Source organism: Syngnathus scovelli, chromosome 22 (genome assembly GCF_024217435.2).
Source record: "Syngnathus scovelli strain Florida chromosome 22, RoL_Ssco_1.2, whole genome shotgun sequence".
NCBI classification, from domain to species: Eukaryota; Metazoa; Chordata; class Actinopteri; order Syngnathiformes; family Syngnathidae; genus Syngnathus; species Syngnathus scovelli.
Genome location: NC_090868.1, coordinates 1,458,734 through 1,481,559, shown reverse-complemented (window position 1 = coordinate 1,481,559; position 22,826 = coordinate 1,458,734). Strand labels below are relative to the sequence as shown.

General features: G+C 47.3%; 5 protein-coding genes, 1 long non-coding RNA gene and 3 other non-coding genes across 12 annotated transcripts; 6 read left to right on the top strand and 3 right to left on the bottom strand.

Moving 5' to 3' along the window:
- The first annotated feature begins 6 nt into the window (after positions 1 to 6).
- Positions 7 to 2,665, top strand: LOC125992132 (tetraspanin-7). The gene is made up of 2 exons (XM_068649586.1): positions 7 to 154; positions 222 to 2,665. The coding sequence occupies exon 2, from the start codon at positions 874 to 876 to the stop codon at positions 1,963 to 1,965; it is 1,092 nt and encodes a 363-aa protein (XP_068505687.1). The 5' UTR covers positions 7 to 154; positions 222 to 873; the 3' UTR covers positions 1,966 to 2,665.
- A 252-nt stretch (positions 2,666 to 2,917) lies between these two features.
- Positions 2,918 to 6,819, top strand: def6c (DEF6 guanine nucleotide exchange factor c). The gene is made up of 12 exons (XM_049760754.2): positions 2,918 to 3,269; positions 3,834 to 3,974; positions 4,034 to 4,219; positions 4,489 to 4,719; positions 4,781 to 4,927; positions 4,992 to 5,100; positions 5,169 to 5,383; positions 5,448 to 5,555; positions 5,628 to 5,794; positions 5,885 to 6,101; positions 6,172 to 6,262; positions 6,337 to 6,819. The coding sequence occupies exons 1-12, from the start codon at positions 3,174 to 3,176 to the stop codon at positions 6,546 to 6,548; spliced, it is 1,920 nt and encodes a 639-aa protein (XP_049616711.1). The 5' UTR covers positions 2,918 to 3,173; the 3' UTR covers positions 6,549 to 6,819.
- A 237-nt stretch (positions 6,820 to 7,056) lies between these two features.
- mcat (malonyl CoA:ACP acyltransferase (mitochondrial)) lies at positions 7,057 to 9,047 on the top strand. Its single transcript, XM_049760779.1, has 4 exons — positions 7,057 to 7,583; positions 7,668 to 7,755; positions 7,817 to 8,172; positions 8,239 to 9,047. The coding sequence occupies exons 1-4, from the start codon at positions 7,200 to 7,202 to the stop codon at positions 8,512 to 8,514; spliced, it is 1,104 nt and encodes a 367-aa protein (XP_049616736.1). The 5' UTR covers positions 7,057 to 7,199; the 3' UTR covers positions 8,515 to 9,047.
- A 2,254-nt stretch (positions 9,048 to 11,301) lies between these two features.
- Positions 11,302 to 14,983, top strand: ttll1 (tubulin tyrosine ligase-like family, member 1). Its single transcript, XM_049760773.2, has 10 exons — positions 11,302 to 11,816; positions 11,898 to 12,021; positions 12,152 to 12,360; positions 12,414 to 12,594; positions 12,911 to 13,048; positions 13,114 to 13,222; positions 13,291 to 13,434; positions 13,510 to 13,596; positions 14,147 to 14,310; positions 14,675 to 14,983. The coding sequence occupies exons 2-10, from the start codon at positions 11,909 to 11,911 to the stop codon at positions 14,808 to 14,810; spliced, it is 1,281 nt and encodes a 426-aa protein (XP_049616730.1). The 5' UTR covers positions 11,302 to 11,816; positions 11,898 to 11,908; the 3' UTR covers positions 14,811 to 14,983.
- trnay-gua (transfer RNA tyrosine (anticodon GUA)) lies at positions 12,775 to 12,861 on the bottom strand. The gene is given in 2 exon segments: positions 12,775 to 12,810; positions 12,825 to 12,861. It is a non-coding gene; the product is annotated as a tRNA-Tyr (tRNA).
- Positions 13,949 to 14,035, top strand: trnay-gua (transfer RNA tyrosine (anticodon GUA)). The gene is given in 2 exon segments: positions 13,949 to 13,985; positions 14,000 to 14,035. It is a non-coding gene; the product is annotated as a tRNA-Tyr (tRNA).
- LOC125992141 (uncharacterized) lies at positions 14,146 to 15,666 on the bottom strand. Its single transcript, XR_007489539.2, has 2 exons — positions 15,636 to 15,666; positions 14,146 to 14,800 (listed from the first exon to the last, which is right to left on the bottom strand). It is a non-coding gene; the product is annotated as an uncharacterized lncRNA (long non-coding RNA).
- On the bottom strand, positions 14,553 to 14,639 carry trnay-gua (transfer RNA tyrosine (anticodon GUA)). Its single transcript is given in 2 exon segments — positions 14,553 to 14,588; positions 14,603 to 14,639. It is a non-coding gene; the product is annotated as a tRNA-Tyr (tRNA).
- Positions 15,123 to 22,804, top strand: pacsin2 (protein kinase C and casein kinase substrate in neurons 2). 4 transcript variants are annotated; one of them, XM_049760758.1, is made up of 12 exons: positions 15,123 to 15,290; positions 17,226 to 17,308; positions 17,386 to 17,542; positions 17,653 to 17,888; positions 18,428 to 18,583; positions 18,652 to 18,827; positions 18,901 to 19,021; positions 19,180 to 19,227; positions 19,816 to 19,949; positions 20,671 to 20,841; positions 21,273 to 21,454; positions 21,522 to 22,804. In XM_049760758.1, exons 2-12 carry the CDS (start codon positions 17,252 to 17,254, stop codon positions 21,632 to 21,634), a joined length of 1,551 nt encoding a protein of 516 aa, XP_049616715.1. In that variant the 5' UTR covers positions 15,123 to 15,290; positions 17,226 to 17,251; the 3' UTR covers positions 21,635 to 22,804. The 4 variants fall into 4 exon arrangements, with proteins under 4 accessions (XP_049616715.1, XP_049616716.1, XP_049616717.1 ...); XM_049760759.1 differs by lacking the exon at positions 19,180 to 19,227; XM_049760760.1 differs by lacking the exon at positions 20,671 to 20,841.
- Positions 22,805 to 22,826: the final 22 nt, after the last annotated feature.

The window sequence follows — 22,826 nt, the reverse complement described above, 5'->3', positions numbered from 1 at the left end:
GTATTCATTGTTTTTAACCTTTAATTAGCCGAGACGTTTTAAATGACCATGATGAAACAAAAAAGCCGTTTCATGATGTTGCATCATCTTCCAGGTTTTTGGAGCAGAAAGTTGAAAAGAGAAATTAACCAAAAGCAAGAATAAAGACCTGCAGGTAACGTCACTGTCTTCGGGTGGACTTCATTATCTTGTCTTATCTTCATTGTTTGCCATCATTTTAGGTGTCTGGCTTCTACATTTGCTCACCACAGCTATTTCCAGAACGGCGGCGGAGGAAGCTCTTAAATCTCAAGTGTGTCAGGTGAGTCATTTCCGTGGTAATCACACAGAACACATAAAACGTGGGTGGCATTATTGATGAAAATTTGAATTTTTCCTCTTGTGGTGGAAAACACTGATCATGTGCACTCGCTGTGTATATTTTCCGTATAGCCAGTAAGAAATCTGCTTCGAGTTGTTTTGCTCGGAAAGTATTTAATATTCCGAACCCCATGGAAATTTCCAATATGTCCGAATTTTACGAGCGCATTTGTGCTACTAAAAGAACACAACGAGTTAAATCCCGCCACGCCGGGAGAGGGTGTGCACGAGTAGATTCCCGTCGAGTCTTTTCTCATTGAGCGCGGGAGCACCGACGTCCGGATTTCTCGCCACGCGTCCGTTCATTTGGAAAGGACGCCGAGAATAAACGGACAAAATGGAAGTCGGGGGGACGTCTGCGCATGCAGATAACGCCGCAGACATCACACGGGCCGTCAGCGTGATTTACGCCACGACCGGCGTCGGAGGCGCAGGTGGCGGATTAATAACCGGTCATAAAGAGGAAGAAGAGGAGGGGGCGTAAAATGGAGAGGAGATAAAGCCCGAGCAGGGATGATGAGCTCGCCACTGCGTCCACAGTCGTTCTCCGCCCGGCCCAGCCCCAGCAGGCATGCTGTGGAGCGGGACCACGAGCAGCTAGCCATCCGAAGACTGTCCTCCCCGCAAAGCCGTAACTTCCTCACACCTCCGCCGTACCCTCGCCGCGCCTCCGCCATCCCCGGCTACCTGCTGCCCCCCTACCAAGAGCAGGAGGACCACCACCTCCTCTACCAGCAGTGTCGCCGCCTCTCCTCGCCACCCGAGATATCCCAGGTCCCGCCCCCTGCTCCTCTGCCCGCCGTGGCTGCCCCTCGTCGCCGCCCGGTGGGCGTCATGCACCTCCTCCGTCTGGGTCTTCTCGCCTTCAGCTGCCTCTTTTGGGCGGCCGGCTTGGCTCTCTTCACCTTGGGCGTGTGGGCGCAGATTTCCCTGGCTGACTTCATGCTGCTGTCCGCCAACCGCTACCCCAACGCGCCCGTCATTCTGCTGGTCACCGGCGCGGCCGTCACCGTCTGGGGCTTCCTGGGTTGTCTCGGGGTGGCGGCCAACCTCCCGTATGTTCTGAGGGCGTACGGCTTCTTCCAGCTGGCAGCGCTGGTGGCGGGTTTGTCCAGCGGACTCTGCGGTCTCTTCTACCGGGAGGACATCGCCGGGGGGTTTCGTAGCGGCCTCCAGCGAGCCGTGGCCGGATACACCGAGGATGAAGGCCGTGCCGACGCGCTGGATAGCCTACAGAGGGCGCTGCAGTGCTGCGGGGCCGAAGGATGGCGCGACTGGCTGACGTCGGACTGGGCCTTCCAGCATATGACCTTCCTGCCCAACGAGAACGCCTCCGTGGGTTCTTTGCCGGACAGTTGCTGCACGCGGCGCAAAGGCTGCAGGAACAGGCCGCTGCCCTCGGAGGACAACGACGGCGTGGTCGCCGCCGGCATCCACCCCCACGGATGCTTCCGCAAAGTCTTCAGCTTGGTCAACGACAACGTGTTCCACATCGCCGCCACCGTGCTCGGATTGGCCTTCACCCAAATCGGCGGCATCGCTTTGGCGTGTCTCTTAGCTAACAGGCTAGCGCCGCGGCAACGGCAACGCGTTGTGGCAAATTAATACGAAGGAACAAATTGTTTTTGTGCTGTTGTGGTGTCGTTGAATGCATGAGTAGCGTTTTACATTCGTGAAAAAGATGTCAGCAAAGTGGCGTGGTCAGTGATATGTTGGGTTGGAGCTAAGTTTAGCCTGGGTTATTACGGAGAGTCTTCAATGCATGTGCATGGATACACAGAAATTCAGAAGCTTTTCTTTTTTTTAATCAAATCATCTGAGTTATTTGGTCTAAAGAAAAAAAAATGGGGGATCATTGATGACAAAACTAATTAGCATGACTTTCAGGTGAGGTTTAACGTCACGTTTGGTGCTAAAGGTGCGATGTGAAATGTTTACGGGTCTGTCTTGAATGTCGTCTGAAAACAAAGTCATCAAAATTCATTTAAGCAATGTATTTTCTGTTTGTGCTGTTATTTTTCTATCATGTATCCACACAACAATAAAGCATGGATGAATGTTTTACGTGTCCGTCGCAGATTATATCGATCTGGTCGTGAAGATCAAGATCTATAACCTCCTCTGAACCAACTTTGTAAATGATGGCGGCGTGCATAATTGCAAACACACTGATGATTACCCAACAATGGCAAATCATTAAATCCTAAAGTTATCAACTATGAATGTCTGCGTCAGCGCTCCATTTCCAGGACCTCATTATGCTATTGATTAGCCTACATTATGGTCTGTCTAGCAAAGCCTTGCGCTTCACTGCACCGGCCTCATTTAACCCCCACTGTGACCCTCACAGAGGCCTTGGGGGTGGGGGGGGGGACATCTGGGAAGTTGTTACCGTTCCTTGGGAAAGTCCCGACACGGCCACCGGCGTATGGTCAGCAGAAAGGAGCACATTTGTAAAAGCAGAAGTATGCAAGTATAATAATAACAAACCCTCCCCAAAACAATGTCATGGTGACGTCACCAAATATGGGCGTGTCCTGTGAATCCTCTTATTTGCTTAGGCTGCAAGGAATTTAAGCAACTTTGGGCTTTTGTAGTTTGGCCTGTGGAAAAAATGACACCTACTCAGTTTGTGCTATTAGGACCAAAATAGCGGTTTGCCGCTTCACATCTGCTGACATGTTTTCCCCGCTTTCGCTCTTTGCACTGGCCCAGATTCCCCCGGCCCCCACCACCGCATCTGCGCGACATGTAAGCGAGCTGAGCTGAGCTGCGCGCACCGGCGAGGAGGGGGTGGAAACAAAAAAACAAAAATGGACTTCAAATCGGAGCTGCTCAAGTCCATCTGGTACGCGTTCACCTCGCTGGATGTGGAGAAGTGCGGGAAAGTGTCCAAATCTCAGTTGAAGGTAAGTTGCGAGTTTTTATTGACATGGTTGCCGTAGAGGGAGGAAGCACTGAAAGGGCAAAGGGCATTAAAGTGGACTTTTCCTTTCTAGTCACGCTCCTTTTTTGTTTTTTGTGTTGTTGTCTGAAGTTCAAATATATGTCAAATATTTAACATCACTTAAGGACTTTCTTTAAAATAAATACTAATAATGACAAATACTTCCTGCTTGCTTGAGTGGAAGCTCCGCTAGGTAAAAAGATTCCAGGGAACTTGTGGAAAGCTGCCCTGACATGTCGCAATTTCTTCCTGCTCCTGTGTGTTACTTTTTATGTCTCACTTTTCAAAAAATGAGGCCAAGAATAAGTTTATGTGTGCTGGCCTTCATTTAGAGTCACACCCTTTTCTATTCCTTTATTATTGTATTTCTAATGAATATAATTTATTTGTATTTAATATGGTGTTGTGGTATTTTATTTAATCCACATGATAAAATTGCATGTAAAGTTATGTAAACAGGGATTTTAAATTGTCTTAATTGTCTTAATTGGCCTTTTCACCATATATGATAATTGTTGTCATTAAGGTGCTTTCCCACAACTTGTACACGGTGCTGAACATCCCACACGACCCCGTGGCCTTGGAGGAGCATTTCCAGGACGACGATGACGGCCCCGTGTCCAATCACGGCTACATGCCCTACCTCAATAAATACATCCTGGATAAGGTATTGTTTGGAATCCTGCCGGCGTTGTAACGTGTCTAACGCCATGTTGTGCATTGCAGGTGAAAGAGGGCATGTTCGACAAGGAGAAGTTTGACGACCTGTGCTGGACGATGACCATGAAGAAGAACCGAAAGGGGCCGCCGCCAGAAGGGGCGCTGTTGTCCGAGAGGAACTGCTTCAAGCTCTTTTGCCTGTTTAACCTTCTCTCCGAGGACCGCTACCCGCTGGTCATGATCCCGCAGGAGGTAAGCGAGGGAGGGGGGGGCGGAAAAGCCAGGCGGGACGATTTACAAGTTTGGACTTAATGAGGCTCTTCCTTCCTGTGATTTCCCAGGAATTTTTTCTTGCAGCTTTTCTGAGTCCCAGGAATAAAATAAACACCTTCATTTTCTTTATTTATTATATATGTAAATTTATCATACATATTATAATCCCAAAGAGAAGTTTAATTTGCTCTCCAGGTATGAAAAATGTTCCTTGTATCTTACTAACAATATATTAATGATTGAACAAGGTGGAATATCTCCTGAAGAAAATCTGCAGCGCCATGAGTCAGGAATGGGACGGCAAGCCCCTGGAGGACTTGGTCTCCCAGAATCCAGAACTGCATGAAGAAGGCTTGTCCGTTTGGAGCTTCCTGGAGCACATGGATGCTGGACGCCTGCTGCGCTTCACCGGCGCTGAGGCCTTCAGCCTGGCCCTACACGAGGTCTTCCTGGAGATGTACCACAACGTCCTAAAGCGGGTACGTGAGCCGGCCGCCGTTTACTCGAATTCGATCTTATAATGTGACATGACGGCGGCAGGGCTACATGTGGAAAAAAGGTCACGTGCGGCGGAACTGGACGGAGCGCTGGTTCGTACTCAAACCGTCCTCCATGGCCTACTACGTCGGCGAGGACCTGAAAGACAAACGAGGAGAGATCCACCTGGACAAGACCTGTGTCATCGAGGTCAGTCGAGGGCGCAGGATGGCGACTGGTCACTTGGATGGTTCTAATCATCTGCTCATTGCAGCCCATTCCGGACAGAGAAGGCAAACGTTGCTTGTTCTGTGTCAAAACTCACAACAAAACGTACGAGATGAGCGCGTCGGACCAAAGACAGAAAGTTGAGTGGACGCAAGGTGGGTGCGACAAACTTTCGAATCGTCATAACTGGATGGGAACCAAGTGTGTGTTTGCGCATATCCAGCCGTGCAGACGGCCCTGCGTCTTCAGAGCGAGGGCAAGCCGTCGCTGCACCGCGAGCTGAAGGTCAAGAGGCGGGTTCAGCGGGAGCACAGCCAACGGGAACGCAGCTGCAGTGCCCGCAGCAGCTGCAGCAGCCAATCGGAAGACTCCAGCAACTTGGAGGCGGAGCACGCTGATAAGGACCGGCAGGACTTGGAGATAGAGAGCATCATACAGGTCAGACTTGGGGACTCTTCATTAGGGACGCTTATGCACGTATTCACAATTTTGTGTCTCGTAGCACGCACGGGAGCTGGAAACCCGGCGGCGGGAGGTGGAGGAACGGGAGAGGAGGAAGCAGAGGGAAGTTCAGATGGAGCTGGAGAGACAACTTGAAGAGGCCCAGATGGTCTGTTGGTTGATGTTTTTTTTTAGGCACTGTTTTTTGGGAATAATGAATGCTCACTTGATTTGGTGGCAGATGAGGGAGAGCATGAGGGCGGAGATGCAGGAGAGGGCCAAGGAGGCCGAGCAGCAGCGGCAGAGGATACAAGAGCTGGAGGTCACGCAGCGCAAAATGGAGGCCGCGCTCAACATGGAGATCCAGGCGCGGATGGAGGAGGAGAGGGCCAGGCAGGAGCTGGAGAGGTCACTCACACCCGAAGACACCTTTAGGACTTAAATAAATGCAATAAATAAATAAATGAATATCCTCCATTTTTGCTGTGCCGCTTATAGACTGCTGGAGGCCGAGGAGGAAAAGAAGCAGCAGTTCCAGCTCCTCCAGGAGCAGCAGCGTGTCCTGCGCAGCCTCAGCCCCGACGAGGACAGCGACACGCCCGACACGGACCACGACCATGACGTGGACCTCCAGACTCCCGACGCCCTTCACTCAGCATCCCTTGAGCTCCGAGATTTGCAGGCGTCACGGCAGAGAAGCCACCAGCATTTGGAGGTGAGAACTTCTTTTCCCAGTTTCACGTTTGCACTGTAATGCTGTTCTAATTTGGATGTCTCCATTCCAGGAAGTGCAGGAGAAGCTAAGGAACGCCAGTCAACATGTCCGCCACTGGAACGTCCAACTCAACCGCCTCATGAAGCCCATCAGCCCTGGAGGTTCACACGCTTTTTTTTTTCTTTCTCACATCTCTGAGATAAATACTACAATCATGTTAATGTCTTTATTCTAGAACGTTTGGAACATCGCTCCACCAAACATTCGTGTCCCAAGAAAGAGGGCGCCCTGGCCAGCAATGAGTTCATCTCCAAGTTCAAGATCCGAGATGCTCGCAATCCCGGCACGCTCAAGGAGTATCGGGACACGCCGGAAGAGAACATGGAGGCGCTACACCTGTCGGACAACTCGGACGAGGCTGCGGAAACTTCCAACGGGACAATCTGATCACCCGGAAATTAACACAGTGTTGGTATTTATAGTGACTGACAGCAAGAGCTGCGACAAAGTCCACATTTCAGGAGGACAGAGATTTACATTTTTTTTGTATAATACATTTGATGGTTAATTAATGCTGCAGATTCCTGGACTCCTTAAATTTTTAAAAACATCTATCATTCATCTTATATAGTTATACTTTTATTAGTGAAAGGTAATAATGACTCTGTTTAATAAGTGAAGTCTTGTTTTACAAGAATTAAAACATTTTTAATGAGAATCAAGTTGGCTTTTAATTTGCTTCGAACCTTGTCTGAAACTACGAATTAATTCATTTGACTAAATATTTCTCTCTAAAAATGTTCATAAGACTCGACTTTGAAGTAATTTGATCACTTCTCGTTAGGTTACTGCTTTTTATTTTCACTACTGATTTATGTAGTAACCACGTAAGACCACAAGACGGCAGCAAAAATTGCAAGCAAGACAAAACGCAAGTATCAAAACCCGGAAATGAATGCTAGTACAACCCGGAAGTGAACGTCGGTGACAGATTCAAATATGGCAGCCTCCGTAGCGCTACATGCCGAACCATTCACGCATGTTATTTCCACCCCAAATGTATTTTGTTGATATTTAATTACATTTATATTATAGCTCATGTCGGCCTCGCTGGTTGCAGCCTCCGTCCGCTTGATCAGATTGCGGTTCCCACTGCAAAGGACTCTATCCACCATCCAGCCCGGCAATGGCTCACCTTCTTCCCCGCCGACCGAGCCAAGACCCTGGAAGGACCCGGGCGACCGCTCCGTGCTCCTTTTTCCCGGCCAGGGCAGTCAGTTTGTGGGCATGGGTCGAGGGCTTTTGCGATACCCCAACGTTGGAAACATGTTCGAGGTAGCCCGGAAGGTCCTCGGCTACGACCTGCTGTCATTGTGCCTAAACGGCCCCGAGGAGGAACTCACAAAGACGGTGCACTGTCAGCCGGCGGTGTTCGTCATCTCCCTGGCTGCCGTGGAGAAGCTCAACCATCAAAATCCCAAAGTAAACATCGAGTCAAATCATTAAAAGCCCTCAATATGCTTTTTTTTTTTTTTTTTTTGCAAAGCTTTGTGTTTGTGTCATCAGGCCATTGAGACGTGCGTCGCCGCCGCCGGCTTCAGCGTGGGCGAGTTTGCCGCACTCGTCTTCTCTGGCGCCCTGAGCTTCGCTGAAGGTAAATACGCCTCCACGTCTTCATCGCTGGTGTCTCAACTCTGCCTCTTTTTCTCCTTCAGCTCTGTACGCGGTGAAGGTACGCGCCGAGGCCATGCAGCGGGCATCGGAGCTGGCACCCAGTGGGATGCTGTCGGTGGCGGGCAAGGCTCAGGCGCAATACAAGCACGCCTGTCTCCTGGCCAAGGAGCACTGCCACGGGTTGGGCCTGGAGGAGCCCGTGTGCTCCGTGGCCACCTTCCTCTTCCCTGATGGCAGGGTGATTGCCGGACACCGCCAGGCGCTTGACTTCCTGCAGCAAAACGCCAAGCGGTTCCACTTCCTCAGGACCAAAATGCTCCCCGTCAGCGGCGCCTTCCACACGGAGCTCATGAGCGCCGCAATCGAGCCCCTCCGAGATGTTCTGCGACAGATTGAGGTCAGGACTCAACCGCTATTACCTCTGCCAAGGAGACTGTGAAGGTCATGTGTGCGTTTTGCGCAGGTACGCCGTCCCGAGATCAACGTCTACTCCAATGTGGATGGCAAGCGCTACATGAGCGAGGACCACGTGCGGCGCCAGCTGACGCGGCAGCTGACGGGGCCCGTCAAGTGGGAGCAGACGCTGCACGAAATATTCGAGCGGGCGCGCGGCGAACGCTTCCCGTGTGTCTACGAGGTCGGGCCCGGCCGGCAGCTGGGCGCCACGCTGCAGCGATGCAACCGCAAGGCTTTCGAGGGATACACGCACGTCCACCCAGTTGACGATGACGAACAATAACACAAAAGGTTGGAATTTAAAAAAAAAGATAGATAATTTGATATCTTCCAAACTAAAGTGACTTTTGAAAACAACAATTTGCAGTCTAGCGATTTTATTTTGGTGAAAAAACAGAAAGTCCAGCTCCCTTCACGTAAGAAGACAGTCCAGTGTCCCAATACTTTTGACTTAAAAAAATGCTACATACATAGATGTGTATATGTATATAAGTATACACTACATATACTTATATTAGTATATACTTTTGACACAAATATTAGCATGCATATTTATATATTTTTATATCAATCAATATATATTTATATAAAGTATATACTGTATTGTTTGTATATATAGTGTGTATGTATATATACATATATGTATACAGTATATACTTTATATACATATATGTATATATAATTATACACATGTAAATAGTAATGATTTAAATGTATAGATAGGTGATAGGGGCTGTAGAAAAACAACTTTCTTGGTGTGTGTTTTTGTCAAATCGATATCAAATATAAAGCAAAGTAAACAGCAAAAACCCAAAAGGGGCATTCGATTTCTCTTCTTTTTCGCCAAAAGTCCTGCTTAAGGCCTGTTCTGCCAACCCAGAAACAAAAGAGCTGCCGTCAGAAGCGCTCCGCCGGTGAGATCGCTGCAGCTTTCCGGTTGGAATGTGGATAACTGGGGGCAGAAAAAGTCACTTTTAGTTGACGCAATGCAACAGCAGAATATTGAAGTCGGATTTGTCATTACCCAGAATGCTCCACTTTCAATCCGCAAGCCCCACAATGGTCGCCTCGCTTCACTATGGAACAACAACAACGCTTTAGTTAGTCGGCACAATTTGAGACGTGGTTGAGTGGTGACTTTACCGGATCCGCCGGTTCTGGGTTCGATTCCGCTCCAGCTGGTCCCCGATGGCGGCCAGCTGGCGACCCACCGACCGCATGGACAGGCTCGAGCTCCTGCGTTGAAATAGAAATTAAGTTCAACCTTGATCGGCCTTCACATACACACTACAGGACACTTCCAGGAACTGGGTTAAAAATAATTTATTCATTTTTTATGCCCCTAAAGTTGGATGTACTCAAGAGCCGTCCAATTGTGTTTAAAAACCTGAAAGTGCCGTCCAACAGGGGGTCCGTGATGTCATCACCAGGTCCTGCCTGGGGGATGGACGAGCCGACGACGGCATTGGCGGCGCGTCTCGGCTCTCGTGTTTGCTCCACCATGTTGTTCTCTGCAGAGACGCCATATATGCAAAGTACGGTCACGTGTGTGTCTGTGTGTGCGTTTGCGTAACGTTCACAAACAGGCTGTGTCAACAATGAGGCTGGTGGTGGCGTTGTTATCCTCCGTCCTGACCAAACAGGCTTGTCGAGAAAGGTGACATCATGCGTTGGCATAACAGTTGTAGGACACGTACACCTCTTTATAATACTTAAAGCTGTACGATTTTTAATGTTTGATAAAAACTTTTTTTAAATCATCTTTCATCAAGTGTTCATTTGCTCGGCTTGAACCGGCTTTTCAAGCACTTCCTGTCTGTCGATGCAAATTGTCCATTTCCATAACTCAACTGCTGCTCACATATTGCCGTACAAACTACCCAAAGGTGTTATTTGTAATCATATTATTGTTGTTATAACATCCTAAAAAGTCATCTGGCGTACACTACAGGGGCTGAACTAGGCCATTGTCACAACAAAGAGATGAAGTCATCGCCCACATGCAAAGGTCATGTTTCAGATCACAGACATTTTTCACGTTATGCGCCTCATGGAAAATAGTTTCACCGTAAATCAGACCTTTTTTTATAATCAAATGAATACTCAAGTGTAAAAAGAAGGTAAACATACCTTAAAAGTAGATTAAAACGGACGCCGCCCTGTAAGAAACACAATAACATTAGGATTAAAAATATATCAAAAAATATATATATATTTATATTTAAGTATTGTTTTCCTTGAACTTACAGCAGCGTCCTTTAATCTCGTCGCTGTCGTGTAACTGCCAAAGATCACGCTTGGCCACGCCTTTACCACCTCATGAGGAGGGAGGGAAATATATGACTTGTTTTTGGGGTGTGGTGCAGGTCGTCACACTCCTTTCATTATATATTTTATTACATTTTAATTTAAAATGAAATAAACAGTATCACCAATTAAATAACTATACAAAGGTACAATTTTACACACCAATAATATAAAATATTTATATATTTTATTTTTAATATGTATATAAGTGTCATTTTGTAACGTCTGATAAACATTTTGGTGAGTTTAGGATTTTAAACCAGTTTTTTGTTTGTTTTGTGACAACAGCATCCTCTAGCGGTCAACCGGAGATAGTGTTTTAGCCACCCTCATGAGTCCAGCGTCGTGTATTTACTATGCTAATTTAGTAAAATAAACAAATGAAAACACTGGCTAAAATTTTCTTAGTAAATATAGTACTTTATTCCAGAATAGTATGCTTATAAAAAAATGTAATGTCTTTTATTGTACATTTGAACAAGCGTTTCTGTTGCTAGGTAGCTTAACCTTCCGACAACCCCGGAAGTCAACCTTTGACATAATTTCGACGTTTATTTAGTAAAAATTCAGTAAAACACATTTATGTGGTTCAAATATAATATTATTATAGTGTTAAATAATTTAATTTAGAAAATATGTATTTCTTTATATTTTCTTGTTGTGGAAAAAGACCGGAAGCAGTGTCATTACTTTACGATGGCAGAATAAAAATAACAATCTTTAAAAGCACAAACTGTCGTTGAGTTTCATTTTACTGTGGACTTGTTTGCTTTTACACCTTTTGTAAAATATTTTTGGATCATTTTTTTTCCGAGTTAAAATAGACAGGTTTATACTGCCCCCAGCAGACGAACTGAGGTAGTGTTTCTCATTGCACCTTGGTTGCTAGGTTATCCTCGCGAAAAACATTCCATCCCAAAATCACTTTCGCTTCTCTTTTTCTTTCTTAAATCCAGCTTAAAAAAAATATTCTTACTCAAATTTAACAAACGTTACGGCTGGGTTTTTATTATGTAGGGCAATACTTGTCGCCACTCCTTCCTCGTCGCGTCACTCGGATCGATAAATTGCTGCCTGGGCTTAGGGCGCTAACTTATCAGTATGGAGTCGATTTAATTTCTCTAACTGGAGCTTCCGAGGGACCAAGGCCTGAGTCGATTCAGGCCGGTGAGGGTGCACCAGGGACGGGCAGGAAGGGAGGGCGGTGCCGAGAAGAAGGATGCAGCATCCTGCTAGTTAGAGGGACAACCACTGATGACTGTTCACGTTGATCGACTGGTAAGAAATGCTTAACTATCACATAAATTATTCATATTCATACTCACTTTTGCTTTTTTTTTTCTTACCCGGTTCTTGCAGTGGGAAGGAACATGGCCGGTAAGGTGAAGTGGGTGACAGATATTGAGAAGTCAGTCCTTATCAATAACTTTGAGAAGAGGGACTGGATTCCAGTGACGGAAAATGACGACTGGAATTTTTACTGGTAATTAAAAACTAACAATGTATAATAAATAAATTATAATGTCGAAATTCAAATTAAATTGTCTTCATGATTCTATGGGCTTTCATTTATGTCGAAGTAACAAATGGCTTGCATGTTTCTAACATGACAGGATGAGCATCCAGACCATCCGCAATGTGTTCAGCGTGGACACGGGTTACCGTCTGACTGACGAGCAGATGGTCAACCACTTCCCCAACCACTACGAGCTGACCAGGAAGGACTTGATGATCAAGAACATCAAGCGCTACCGCAAGGAGCTGGAGAAGGAAAGCAACCCGCTGGCCGAGAAGGACGACAACGGCAAATACATCCATCTCGGTAAGTGAGCGACTTCAGTCATCGGCAGTTTTATCGACTCTTTTGTGTTTTAGATTTCGTCCCGGTGACATTCATGCTCCCGGCGGATTACAATCTCTTTGTCGAGGAGTTCCGCAAGAACCCGTCCAGTACGTGGATCATGAAGCCGTGCGGGAAGGCACAAGGCAAAGGCATCTTCCTCATCAACAAACTGTCCCAGATCAAAAAGTGGTCGCGGGACAGCCGCACATCCACGTACGTTACAAAAACAACTCGTCAGTAACATAACATTGCATGATTTAGTAGGTGCTGCTGTTTTGATTAGCAACTCATAGTTAATTCTTTCATGCCTGTTTAAAAGCATCCCTGACTTGAGTTGATTATAATGACTATAATTTTTTTCTGTATGCCAAATGGAGGGCACTTAAAAATGTTTCCTTCGAGCCGGATTTGAACCAGCGACCTAAGGATTTCAACTTTAGTTACTACAGTCCTCCGCTCTACCAACTGAGCTATCGAAGGTTGTAGTATGTGGAGTTTAATGTTTGACTAAAATCCAGGTTCCTTCCAGGTTCGTGGCGGCCTCTAGTGGCAAGGAGGCCTACATCATCTCCTTATACATTGACAATCCGCTTTTGATTGGAGGGAAAAAGTTTGACCTGCGTCTCTACGTCCTGGTCACCACGTATCGGCCGCTCAAATGCTACATGTAAGACCCTATTCATTTTTTTTAAGATCATGCAATCTATCGTATGACTCCTTATTTCTTGTCAGGTACAAGCTAGGTTTCTGTAGGTTCTGCACGGTGAAGTACACGCCGAGTACAAGTGAGCTGGACAACATGTTTGTGCACCTTACCAACGTGGCCATCCAGAAACATGGAGTAAGGCTTGTGATATATTGCATCACGTAATAGTTGTTGTGTCATTCCGCTGTTGTCCATCCACACAGGACGACTACAACCACGTCCACGGTGGCAAGTGGACGGTGAGTAATCTGCGTTTGTACCTGGAGAGCACCAGAGGAGAGGAGGTGACCAGTCGCCTCTTTGACCAGATCCACTGGATTGTGGTGCAATCCTTAAAGGCAGTGGCTGTAAGTGTTAAATTGGGACTTGTTTTGTAAAGTACAAATGTCACATTCATTTGTTTTTCCACATTTTTTCCCCAGCCCGTGATGAACAACGACAAGCATTGTTTTGAGTGTTATGGTTATGACATCATCATCGATGACAAGCTCAAGCCATGGCTCATTGAGGTGGGTCAGGAAAGCATAAAAGAAGAATAATTAACAGAAAGGTTGATTTGATTTACATGACATTTCGCGTAGAGGAATAGAAATTTAAAAAATGCCATCTAAATAATCAAAATGGGTAATTGTGACGCGGCCCCTTTAAGTCCGCCATGTTTGCGTAGCCCGATGCTAATGTGTTAGCAAGCTCAGCTAAGCGAGGCTACCGTACATATACCGGCGCTTTTGCGTCCATCAACTTCACCGGAATAGTTTTTGCTCGCTTACGAGTGATTTTACAGTTATTTTGTCACAATAAGTTGCCATTGACAAGTATGGGTTTTGTATTTCATTGGTAAAACGACGCTCGTTGTCATCACCTTCGATAGCTCAGTTGGTAGAGCGGAGGACTGTAGAGGCATATGCTGAGATCCTTAGGTCGCTGGTTCAAATCCGGCTCGAAGGAAATTTTTTTTTTTTGGTGCAAAATCTTTCTGTTAATAAAGCTAGTAATTTAAAAACACACACATTACAAGTATTTTTACTTGATGACATTTGAATTCAAATATGTCTCCAGGTCAACGCGTCACCCTCACTGACGTCCAGTACGGCCAACGACCGCATCCTCAAGTACAACCTCATCAACGACACCCTCAACATCGTCACGCCCAACGGCGAGATGCCGGACAGCCGCTGGAACCGAAGCCCGCCGAGAGACGCCCTGGGGAACTATGAACTTCTGTGAGTCCTGAAAATTACTCTTTGCTACAGGAAACCAGAGATGAGTTTGGCCTTCTTGTCATTTGAACCTGTGAACTAAATTGTTGCAACCCTAGATTAACAATCTCCCTTTGGTCGCTGGTTCAACATCTTCTCAAAGTAGTTACTTTTTAAACAATACAATATGTCAAGGCCACTTAAATTGTTACAAAGTTGGACTTCATTCATTAGAACTTGCCTTCCAAAAAATACTTCATAAAATGTCCTTCGAGCCGGATTTGAACCAGCGACCTAAGGATTTCAGCATTTGCCTCTACAGTCCTCCGCTCTACCAACTGAGCTATCGAAGGATACAATTTCAAGCCTCTTATTGATTTGTGTGTAGGTATGACGAAGAGCAGGCGCAGAGCGACAGCGCTGAACTGCGGAGCCGCTCGGGTCAATCGCTGGGGTCAAAGGGCGCCAAGGGCAGCGGCGTCAACAGCGGCACCGCCAGGTCTGCTGCGGCCACCTGGAAGTGATGCACTTTTTAACAATAATCCTCAACATGGATTCAAAAGAAATACTTTTGTATGTTATTACATTGTATTGTGCCTCGTTTTGCCTACAACTGCTCATGTAGAATGTTATTTTATTTGCCCACTACCAATGCATATGGTTTATAAAATTAAAATATTTGCGGAATTGCTCAATAGCAATGTTTAAAAGGTGTGGAAACTTTGAGGGATCCAGCGGATGTGGCGTCACAATCGAAGTGCTTGGGTTTTTCAGAGTAAAGTTAGAGGTTGAGCAAATACCACACTCGATTTATTTTGAAATTGACATCACAACCGGATGTGTTATAAGACATTTTGGGGCAACCGACGGTGGTGTCATACAGTCGCTCGCTGGTGGGACCGCTTCTCCCGGAAAAAAGGGACAAACTCCTAAAACCAGCCCGACTAAGTAAATCAACCAGCAACTCGGACATAAAATCATCGATCTGAGCGAACTTGTAAGAGGTAAGAGCACAGCAGCACGTTGATTTTGTTCATTCTAACTTTCTTTTTATTTTTTTTTAACGGCGATGGCTAATTTGCTAACACCAAAGGGAGCGGGGCACGGCTAACCAGTCAAAGTTGCGTTTCAATACGAATAAGAATGTGAAAGTAAACTGCGACGTATAAAGTGAAAAAGTTTGTCATAAAAACAAAATTCGAACATTGGATGACATTATAAGTGTTAAGATTTGGACAGACGTGACGTTGATTTAACTTATTGGGCTTTAAAGTGTGCAATAAATAGTTAAATTATTAGTAACTGTTGAATCAAGGAGTGTAAAGTGATGAAGGGTGGGGCAGCCTCACCTCCTGATCCACGTCCTGTACACCCCCCCCCCCCCCCCCCCCCCCCATTCGCTTGACATTCCCTGGACAAAACATTAGGAACACCTGCAATGGACAAAAACATCTTTGAGGTATGCTTTTTAACAGTTGGGACCTGTTTTTGTACAATAATGTGATGTTACTTTATCATAGCACTGGTGAAAGACAATTTCCTTTTTCCTGCTAATGTGAAAACAACAACAAACCCCAAGAAAGCCAGCCAGCCAGCCAGCGTGATGGTCCCCCTCCCCACTACCATGCAATGCCGAGTTTCCCTTTATTCTGTTCCTCTATGAAGTTCTGGCAAGCGCAGTGGAAAATGCTTGAACCTGCACAGAGCAAATGGCATTGTGTCGCAAAAGGGGATTTGCCGCAGAGCGACACACAAACCTGAGGTCACAACCTTCCCACCTGTCATGGAAATGTGCACTTTTCGGTGTTTCTGGCATTTAGCAACATCTCAGGACGGAATAGCTTGACCTTTTGTGCAACAAAAGAAGGAAGTGGAAACAGAGCTTCCTCTTAACTGCGATAATTTTTTTTATTTACTTATGTAACTTGCCTTTCTGGATATTTCACTTTTAACCCAGTTGGCTCCTCTTTCAGATCAACTTTCAATATTCACATCAGCTGACCACTGATCTCATTTGCCTCGAGCGACTTAAGTTTTTTTTTAAAGTTAATGTCAAACACCCATGTGGGAACTCTCAATGTTTCCCAGGTGGATCTCAAAAGCACCAAAATTCCATCAGGCTTATGACAGCGGCTCCCGAGTGGCCATCATTGTTGTGTTTGATTACGTCACGGCTAAGCTCCGTAATCTACAAAGCACAACTCTGCCAATTTTTGGAGAATAATTCAATTAAGCGCCATACTGATAGGATTTCAGATTTGGCAAATGGCAACCGTGACAATTGTGTAACCAACCCCGACCTTCACCATGGAGTTTTCCCACCGAGTTCGATTTCCCTCGCGAGGCACTGGACTTCAGACTTTTGCCGTGTCAACAACCGTGTGTACACTCGCGGGTCAAGTCACGTTTGGTTCCTCTTGGCCTTTGATTCGTTCGGATGTGGCCGCAAGAACAGAATGGGCTTCCACAATCACTCTTTGTGTACGTGTGTGTGTCTAGATCTATGTAGTGTGTATGGATGTGTTCATGGGGCCACAATAAGATCCACTGTGCAAGCTTGCCAGCGAACCACGGGTCACTGACCAGCATCACACACTCATAGGGTTTGCTCCCATTAGGCAAACGTGTGTGTCCAGTCCACAGTTTGCTATTGCAAACCTGTTAGCCCAGGTTGTTATCAACGCTGGAATTAAGCGGAAAATTGGCGGACAAGTGTCTCGGATGTGAGCGGGGCAGCTGCAGCGAGGAGGAACCAGTGCATGTGAGGAATAATGAGAGCTTTTCAATTAATGGAGGCGAGTAGAGGAGGAGGAGGAGGAGGATGAAAACAGAGACAAGTCTGTGGTGGTTTGAAGCAAGCGGAAGTGTTCCTGCGCACATTTTAAAAATATTGTAATACAACCTGGTTAACTCTCCCCCCTTTTTGCAATCTTCTCCAGTCTACTTGTCACATCCGGCAGCAGCCATGTCGGGCTCCTACGACGACTCCATGATCGACGTCTCCAGCGACAGCTTCTGGGAGGTGAGGAGGCGCCCGAGACGGTCACGGAAAGACGACAGCGAGCTGTCATTTTTATTCCCCCCCCCCTCTGTTGTCAGGTGGGCAACTACAAGCGTACGGTGAAGCGGGTGGACGATGGCAACAGACTGTGCAACGACCTCATGAGCTGCATCCATGAGCGGGCACGCATCGAGAAGTCGTACGCCCAGCAGCTGAGCGAGTGGGGAAAGCGCTGGAGGCAGCTCATCGAGAAAGGTCAGGCGGCAATTCGGCGGTCTTTGGTTTTACTGTTTGTTGTTGTTTTATGCAGTGGTGGCCTGATGTTTTAAATGTGAAGGTGTTTTTGTTCCCCCCCCTCTGGCCAGGCCCCCAATATGGCATGATGGAGCGGGCGTGGTCGTCGCTGTGCACGGAAGCGGAGAAGGTCAGCGAGCTGCACATGGAGGTGAAGGCGGCGCTGATGGGCGAGGACTTTGAGAAGCTGAAGAACTGGCAGCGCGACGCCTACCACAAGCAGATGATCGGCGGCTTCAAGGAGACCAAGGAGGCCGACGACGGCTTCCGCAAGGCGCAGAAGCCCTGGGCCAAGAAGCTCAAAGAGGTACACGTGCTCACTTAGTCAGCATTAACACATGACGCCTGACTCATTCTTCCAGCCAGTCGCCGCTTTTCTGTTGCCCAATACTTTCTGTCCGGCGCTCTGACAGCGGCAAAACATTCCACGCGGAGCTTTCAAGTTGCCTCCCAGCTGGCATTCCTCACGACCCCGAGCCTGATATCCTGTGCTTGTCTGTGATGTCACCAGGGAAGGGGCGGGGACATCCTGGCCCGCCTTTGAAGACTAGAATTTTGTAGCCATGGAGATTTATTGACCGACGGCGGGACAAGTGGCAGAACGTCGGGAGGAAATGAGGCTTATTAGCAGTGCTGGAAAATGACGGGAGGAGGTGGGGGGGGTTGAGGCCCCTCACATCGCGACTTGTAGAAACATGCGGAGAGCAAACTATGTGTGACAACGGCCCTCCAGTTGTGACTATTTCTAGAAGAGAGATCAACAACAACGAAATCCCATTCTATTTAATTAGGAACCACAACATCTACACAGTAGATCCAAATTAACCCACCAAATCAATTTTCCAGGTGGAGACCATGAAGAAGATGTACCATTCAGCCTGCAAGGAGGAGAAGCTGGCGGCCAGCCGGGAGAACAACAGCAAGCTGGAGAGCAACAACAATCCCGAAGTGCTGAAGAAGCTCCAGGAGAAGGTGGAGAAGTGCCAGCAGGAGGCGCAGAAGGTAACAACCTCACTCCCCACACCCCTGAAGCCGCCATCCATAATTGGGTCGCCCTTCTCCTTATCCAGACAAAGGAACGCTACGAAAAGTCCCTAGAGGAGCTGGACAAGCTGACGCCTCAGTACATGGAGAACATGGAGCAGGTCTTTGAGCAGTGGCAGCAGTTTGAAGACAAGCGCATTCGCTTTTTCAAGGAGCTCCTGCTGGAAGTCAAGCAGCACTTGGACCTCTCCACCAATCACAAGTCGGCAAACACAACCACAATCGGCTCTCCGGTAAACAAAAACGAACGAAAGGTTAACGTGCTTTGTCGTTAGGTTCCAGACGATCTACCACACGCTGGAAGACACCATCGCCGCCACAGACGCCGAGGAGGACCTGAAGTGGTTCCGGTCCAACCATGGTCCTGGCATGCCGATGAACTGGCCTCAGTTTGAGGTAAAGCGCTGCAAATTCATCACTTAAATTTTTCACTGCCCAAATTTGGCATCAGGGAAGCGGAGATCTTCCAGGAACGTGCAGGATCAGCCATTTGGAAGATTGTAGCTTTTCACTAACGTCCACATTAATCTCCACCTACCTTCCCTTTCCTCCAGAACTTGGACTGGTCCCACGTTCACTCCTTTAAGAGAAGGTCCATTGTAGTGAGTGCTCTCCGTATCACCACGGCTACCAACAGATAGGGGAGGGGGGGTGGAGCATGTCGGGATCCTTCTTCATTCACGCTAACGCTCTCCCTGCTTTCATTCAAGTGCGTGTCCGCGAGGACGGCAAAGCAAGACCTGAAGGAAAAGCGGTCGAGTCCTTTCACACTGGCCGCATGTTTTTTTTCCCCCTGCTTGAATTTTCTGGCTGCCTCGCATCTCATTATCCAAATGCGTCAAGCCGCAGCAGTCGTGTCAAGGCATGCAACAAATTTGACGGGACGTCGGCAGTGTGAAAGGAGCTACAGGTTCCGGGGTTCACCTCTGGTGGCGTAGAGATTTCCTTTATTGATTTAAAAAAAAAAAATGACTTTTTGGAGAGAATGATAATGACTTTTGAGATGAGGTTTTGTAAAATGATGTGCCTTGGCTCACCAGAAGTCGCATCCAAGCAAATATGCTGCCCCCTTCTGGTTTGGAGTACACTATGCTGGCATGTTCTCAATGTGGCACCTGGCGAGGATTTGATTTTGGAAAATGTATCATTTTTCCCTCCACGAGATGCTCAGCTGCGTTTCTGCATCACAGGACTGGTCCATAGACCTGAACCGGACCCTCAGCAGGCGGGGGACGAAGAAGACCTCCGAGGGCGTCACGCTGACGGGCATCAGTCAAACCGGAGCCGACCAGCCGGTTCAGCCGCTCAAGACCAACAACAGCAGGTACATGTTGCAACTGTCTTTTTTTAGTGGCTGCGCTCTGCACACAATCACTCCCCCCCCCCTCCTCCCTCGTCCGCTTATCTCGGAACCATACATGGCGACATCCTGTGCAGGAATGCGCCGAACAAGTTGCGTAAGACGCGGCGCTGGTGCAGCTGTCTCCCCGGCGACCGCAGACGCTCGCAGTTTGTCGGGAAAGACGTCTTTTGATGCATAGTTGAACCCGGGCCAAAAGCGGCGGTGTGGAAATACGGCGTGACGATAAGGTGGCGGAATGTTCGCTTTGGACAAATGAAACACCTGCACGAGAAAATGAACTCTAATAACCCAGCGGGCCGGACCTACTCGCTCCAAAGTGTCCGATTTCATAAGTGCGCGAGAGGAGTTAACGCCAGGAATGCGGGTCATGGGAAGCATTTGACCTCTATATCTTAAAAGAAGATGAAGCTACGGCGCTTTGTTGACTGTAACATAAGCAAAGTTACATTTGCAAGGAGCCGTGTTTATGAAATAATCCGTCAGGATTCACTCGAGTGCGCTTACAAACACACTGCTGTCCTTGAGTCGTTGTCGTCATCACGGCTGTCCATTTGGGGGCGGGGCTATCTGCATGCTCAGGAATCACCTGGAAGTTTCCCAAGCAGGAAGTCGTCACATCATCTTATGTACGTTTGTGTGTGCGTGGCTTTCTCAGCGTCCACTCTCTCATTGTGTCCCGAAGCATTAGCCTGAGCACGCCCGCAAAAGCGGGCTCCAACCCGTTCGACGAGGACGACGATGAAGAAGAGCGGGAGGCGGAGGTGGCGGAGGTGGCGGAGGCGGCGGAGGAGACGCCGCCGCCACCGCCGGCGGCACGCAACCACATCAGTGACAAAAAGGAGGAAGTGAAAACGTTGGTTGATACACCCGCGCTTGTCCTTTATGTGGCTCTTTTTTTTTTTTTTGTGGTTGAGGACTCTGCTGGCTACTTCCATCTTTTGCATCCTTCCGCAGGTGGCACCGTTGCATGGTGACCCGCTATGTCGCACACTTGTGACGTCTTTGTGTGTCTGTCAAATGCTATTATCTCACAGATCTGATTGTAAATAATTTCTCCTGTCGGGACGTTCCGGTGGCGGTCGTCCAAAATTTTCCGCTGGCTCCAATCACTTGTGCGCCTCAATGATCTGCTTGCGGCTTTGTTCCCACGTGCAACGTCACTTTTCCTGATTTCTTCTCGCAAAAAAAAAAAACAGCTCAGTGGATACGTCAGGATCCGCCGTGACGGCTTATCGTCTTGTCCTCCCTCCCTCTTAACGATGACCTTTCGTGTCCTGTGCCCAGCGTCAGCAGCGCGGAGAGGACCCCGGACTGGTCCGACGAGGACACGACCGCCAACCCCTTCTCGGCCAACGGCGACGGCAACCCGTTTGAGGAGGAGCCGGCCTCCCCGGTGGTCTCGGTGCCCGTCCGGGCTCTGTACGACTACGAGGGGCAGGAGCAGGACGAGCTCACCTTCAAAGCGGGTATGGCACTCAACTTTAGCGTTCCGTAAGCTCCAAAGAGCCCAACTTGATCTGATCTCCCCACAAGGTGACGAGCTGACCAAAATCGGCGAGGAGGACGACCAGGGCTGGTGCAAAGGTCGACTCAAGGACGGCAAAGTCGGGCTCTACCCCGCCAACTACGTGGAGGACATCCAGTAGTGACCACAAGTGAGTCAAGTCGATGGAGACAAAGGTGGCCTTCTCGCCAACGTGTTTTTGTGTGGCGTGCTAAGAGAAGTGAGCCCACAAAAGGACCTTCCCAAGATGGAGGATCACTTAAGTTTGGCATTAAGACACTTGTTGACGCTGTTACAAACTAAGAAAAAAAAAAAAGGGTCATCAATTAAAATGCAGTAAACACTGGGCCTGTTGGAAGGTTTCATTAAACGCAAGCCGCTATGGACTTGGACACGATTGGGTGGGTTGGTGGTGGGCTTAGTTCACGTGACTTGATTTCAGTCTAGTAGCGCCCTCGTGTGGTTCACGTCGGGGTTGAAGTCTTCTTTGGCACTGCACTTGAATGTAAACTCACTGATTGTATTTTGTTCATGAGCTGTCCGCCGACTATAAATGCTGTTGTTGTACATTCAACCACTGACCTAATTATATGCAATCCTCTCTACTTTTGATTCTAGATTGTATGTACATATATATATTTTTTGCCTTTTATTCGACACTGAATATCTTCCAGAAGGCTTGAAGCGTCACCTCAGTTTCAAGTATGGGAGTTTCTTTTTTATTTTTATTATTATTCAATACGGCATACAACCGCAGCAAAATACGGTATTTTGTTACAGGCACATGTAAATGCCACAAATTAAGCTTTGGAATGGTAGGAAGTTGATAATTGTTAATTTATGATACCCTTAAGTGCTCTTTGTTCTGTTCAAATGCTCTGACTGAGAATCAGTTTGTACAAAAATTGAATGTTTTATTTTACTCTCCTACTTTCCAACGTGATATTTTTTCTCTTTTTGCATGGGGCCAAATTCTTACAATTAATCGGCTAGTCTATGAATTGTTACTGATGTAATAGTTTATTCATTTTTTTTTAAACAAATCAGTTATGATGATGATAGCCTTATACCCTGGGAGACATTTTTCATTTGCATTGTGTAGCCATGATTTCATGATTCAAAAATGAGAGCGCGAGAGAAGCCAACCCTGGTGCCTTTAAATCCAGAAATGAATTCCCCTGGTTCCTTTAAATCCAGAAAAGATGAATTCCAAGTTTTTGCCTAGTTTTCAGGACACATATGTTGTCATTTGCACAGCTCATGTTTGTAAATGTTGTCCCACACAACATAATAAATGAATTTATTGCAGTAACGTATTGACTTTGGTGTTTGTT

Excerpts from the sequence above, each read along its gene's own strand:
- LOC125992132 (XM_068649586.1), top strand. The coding sequence starts at position 874 with ATGATGAGCTCGCCACTGCGTCCACAGTCGTTCTCCGCCCGGCCCAGC.
- def6c (XM_049760754.2), top strand. The coding sequence starts at position 3,174 with ATGGACTTCAAATCGGAGCTGCTCAAGTCCATCTGGTACGCGTTCACC. Across the intron at positions 4,928-4,991 it reads ACAAGACCTGTGTCATCGAG|CCCATTCCGGACAGAGAAGG; the intron begins GTCAGTCGAGGG and ends TGCTCATTGCAG. Across the intron at positions 5,795-5,884 it reads GCCAGGCAGGAGCTGGAGAG|ACTGCTGGAGGCCGAGGAGG; the intron begins GTCACTCACACC and ends TGCCGCTTATAG.
- mcat (XM_049760779.1), top strand. The coding sequence starts at position 7,200 with ATGTCGGCCTCGCTGGTTGCAGCCTCCGTCCGCTTGATCAGATTGCGG. Across the intron at positions 7,584-7,667 it reads TCAACCATCAAAATCCCAAA|GCCATTGAGACGTGCGTCGC; the intron begins GTAAACATCGAG and ends TTGTGTCATCAG. Across the intron at positions 7,756-7,816 it reads CGCCCTGAGCTTCGCTGAAG|CTCTGTACGCGGTGAAGGTA; the intron begins GTAAATACGCCT and ends TTTCTCCTTCAG.
- ttll1 (XM_049760773.2), top strand. The coding sequence starts at position 11,909 with ATGGCCGGTAAGGTGAAGTGGGTGACAGATATTGAGAAGTCAGTCCTT. Across the intron at positions 12,361-12,413 it reads CGGCAAATACATCCATCTCG|ATTTCGTCCCGGTGACATTC; the intron begins GTAAGTGAGCGA and ends TTTGTGTTTTAG. Across the intron at positions 13,435-13,509 it reads AATCCTTAAAGGCAGTGGCT|CCCGTGATGAACAACGACAA; the intron begins GTAAGTGTTAAA and ends TTTTTTCCCCAG.
- pacsin2 (XM_049760758.1), top strand. The coding sequence starts at position 17,252 with ATGTCGGGCTCCTACGACGACTCCATGATCGACGTCTCCAGCGACAGC. Across the intron at positions 19,228-19,815 it reads TTAAGAGAAGGTCCATTGTA|GACTGGTCCATAGACCTGAA; the intron begins GTGAGTGCTCTC and ends TCTGCATCACAG. Across the intron at positions 20,842-21,272 it reads AAAAAGGAGGAAGTGAAAAC|CGTCAGCAGCGCGGAGAGGA; the intron begins GTTGGTTGATAC and ends TCCTGTGCCCAG.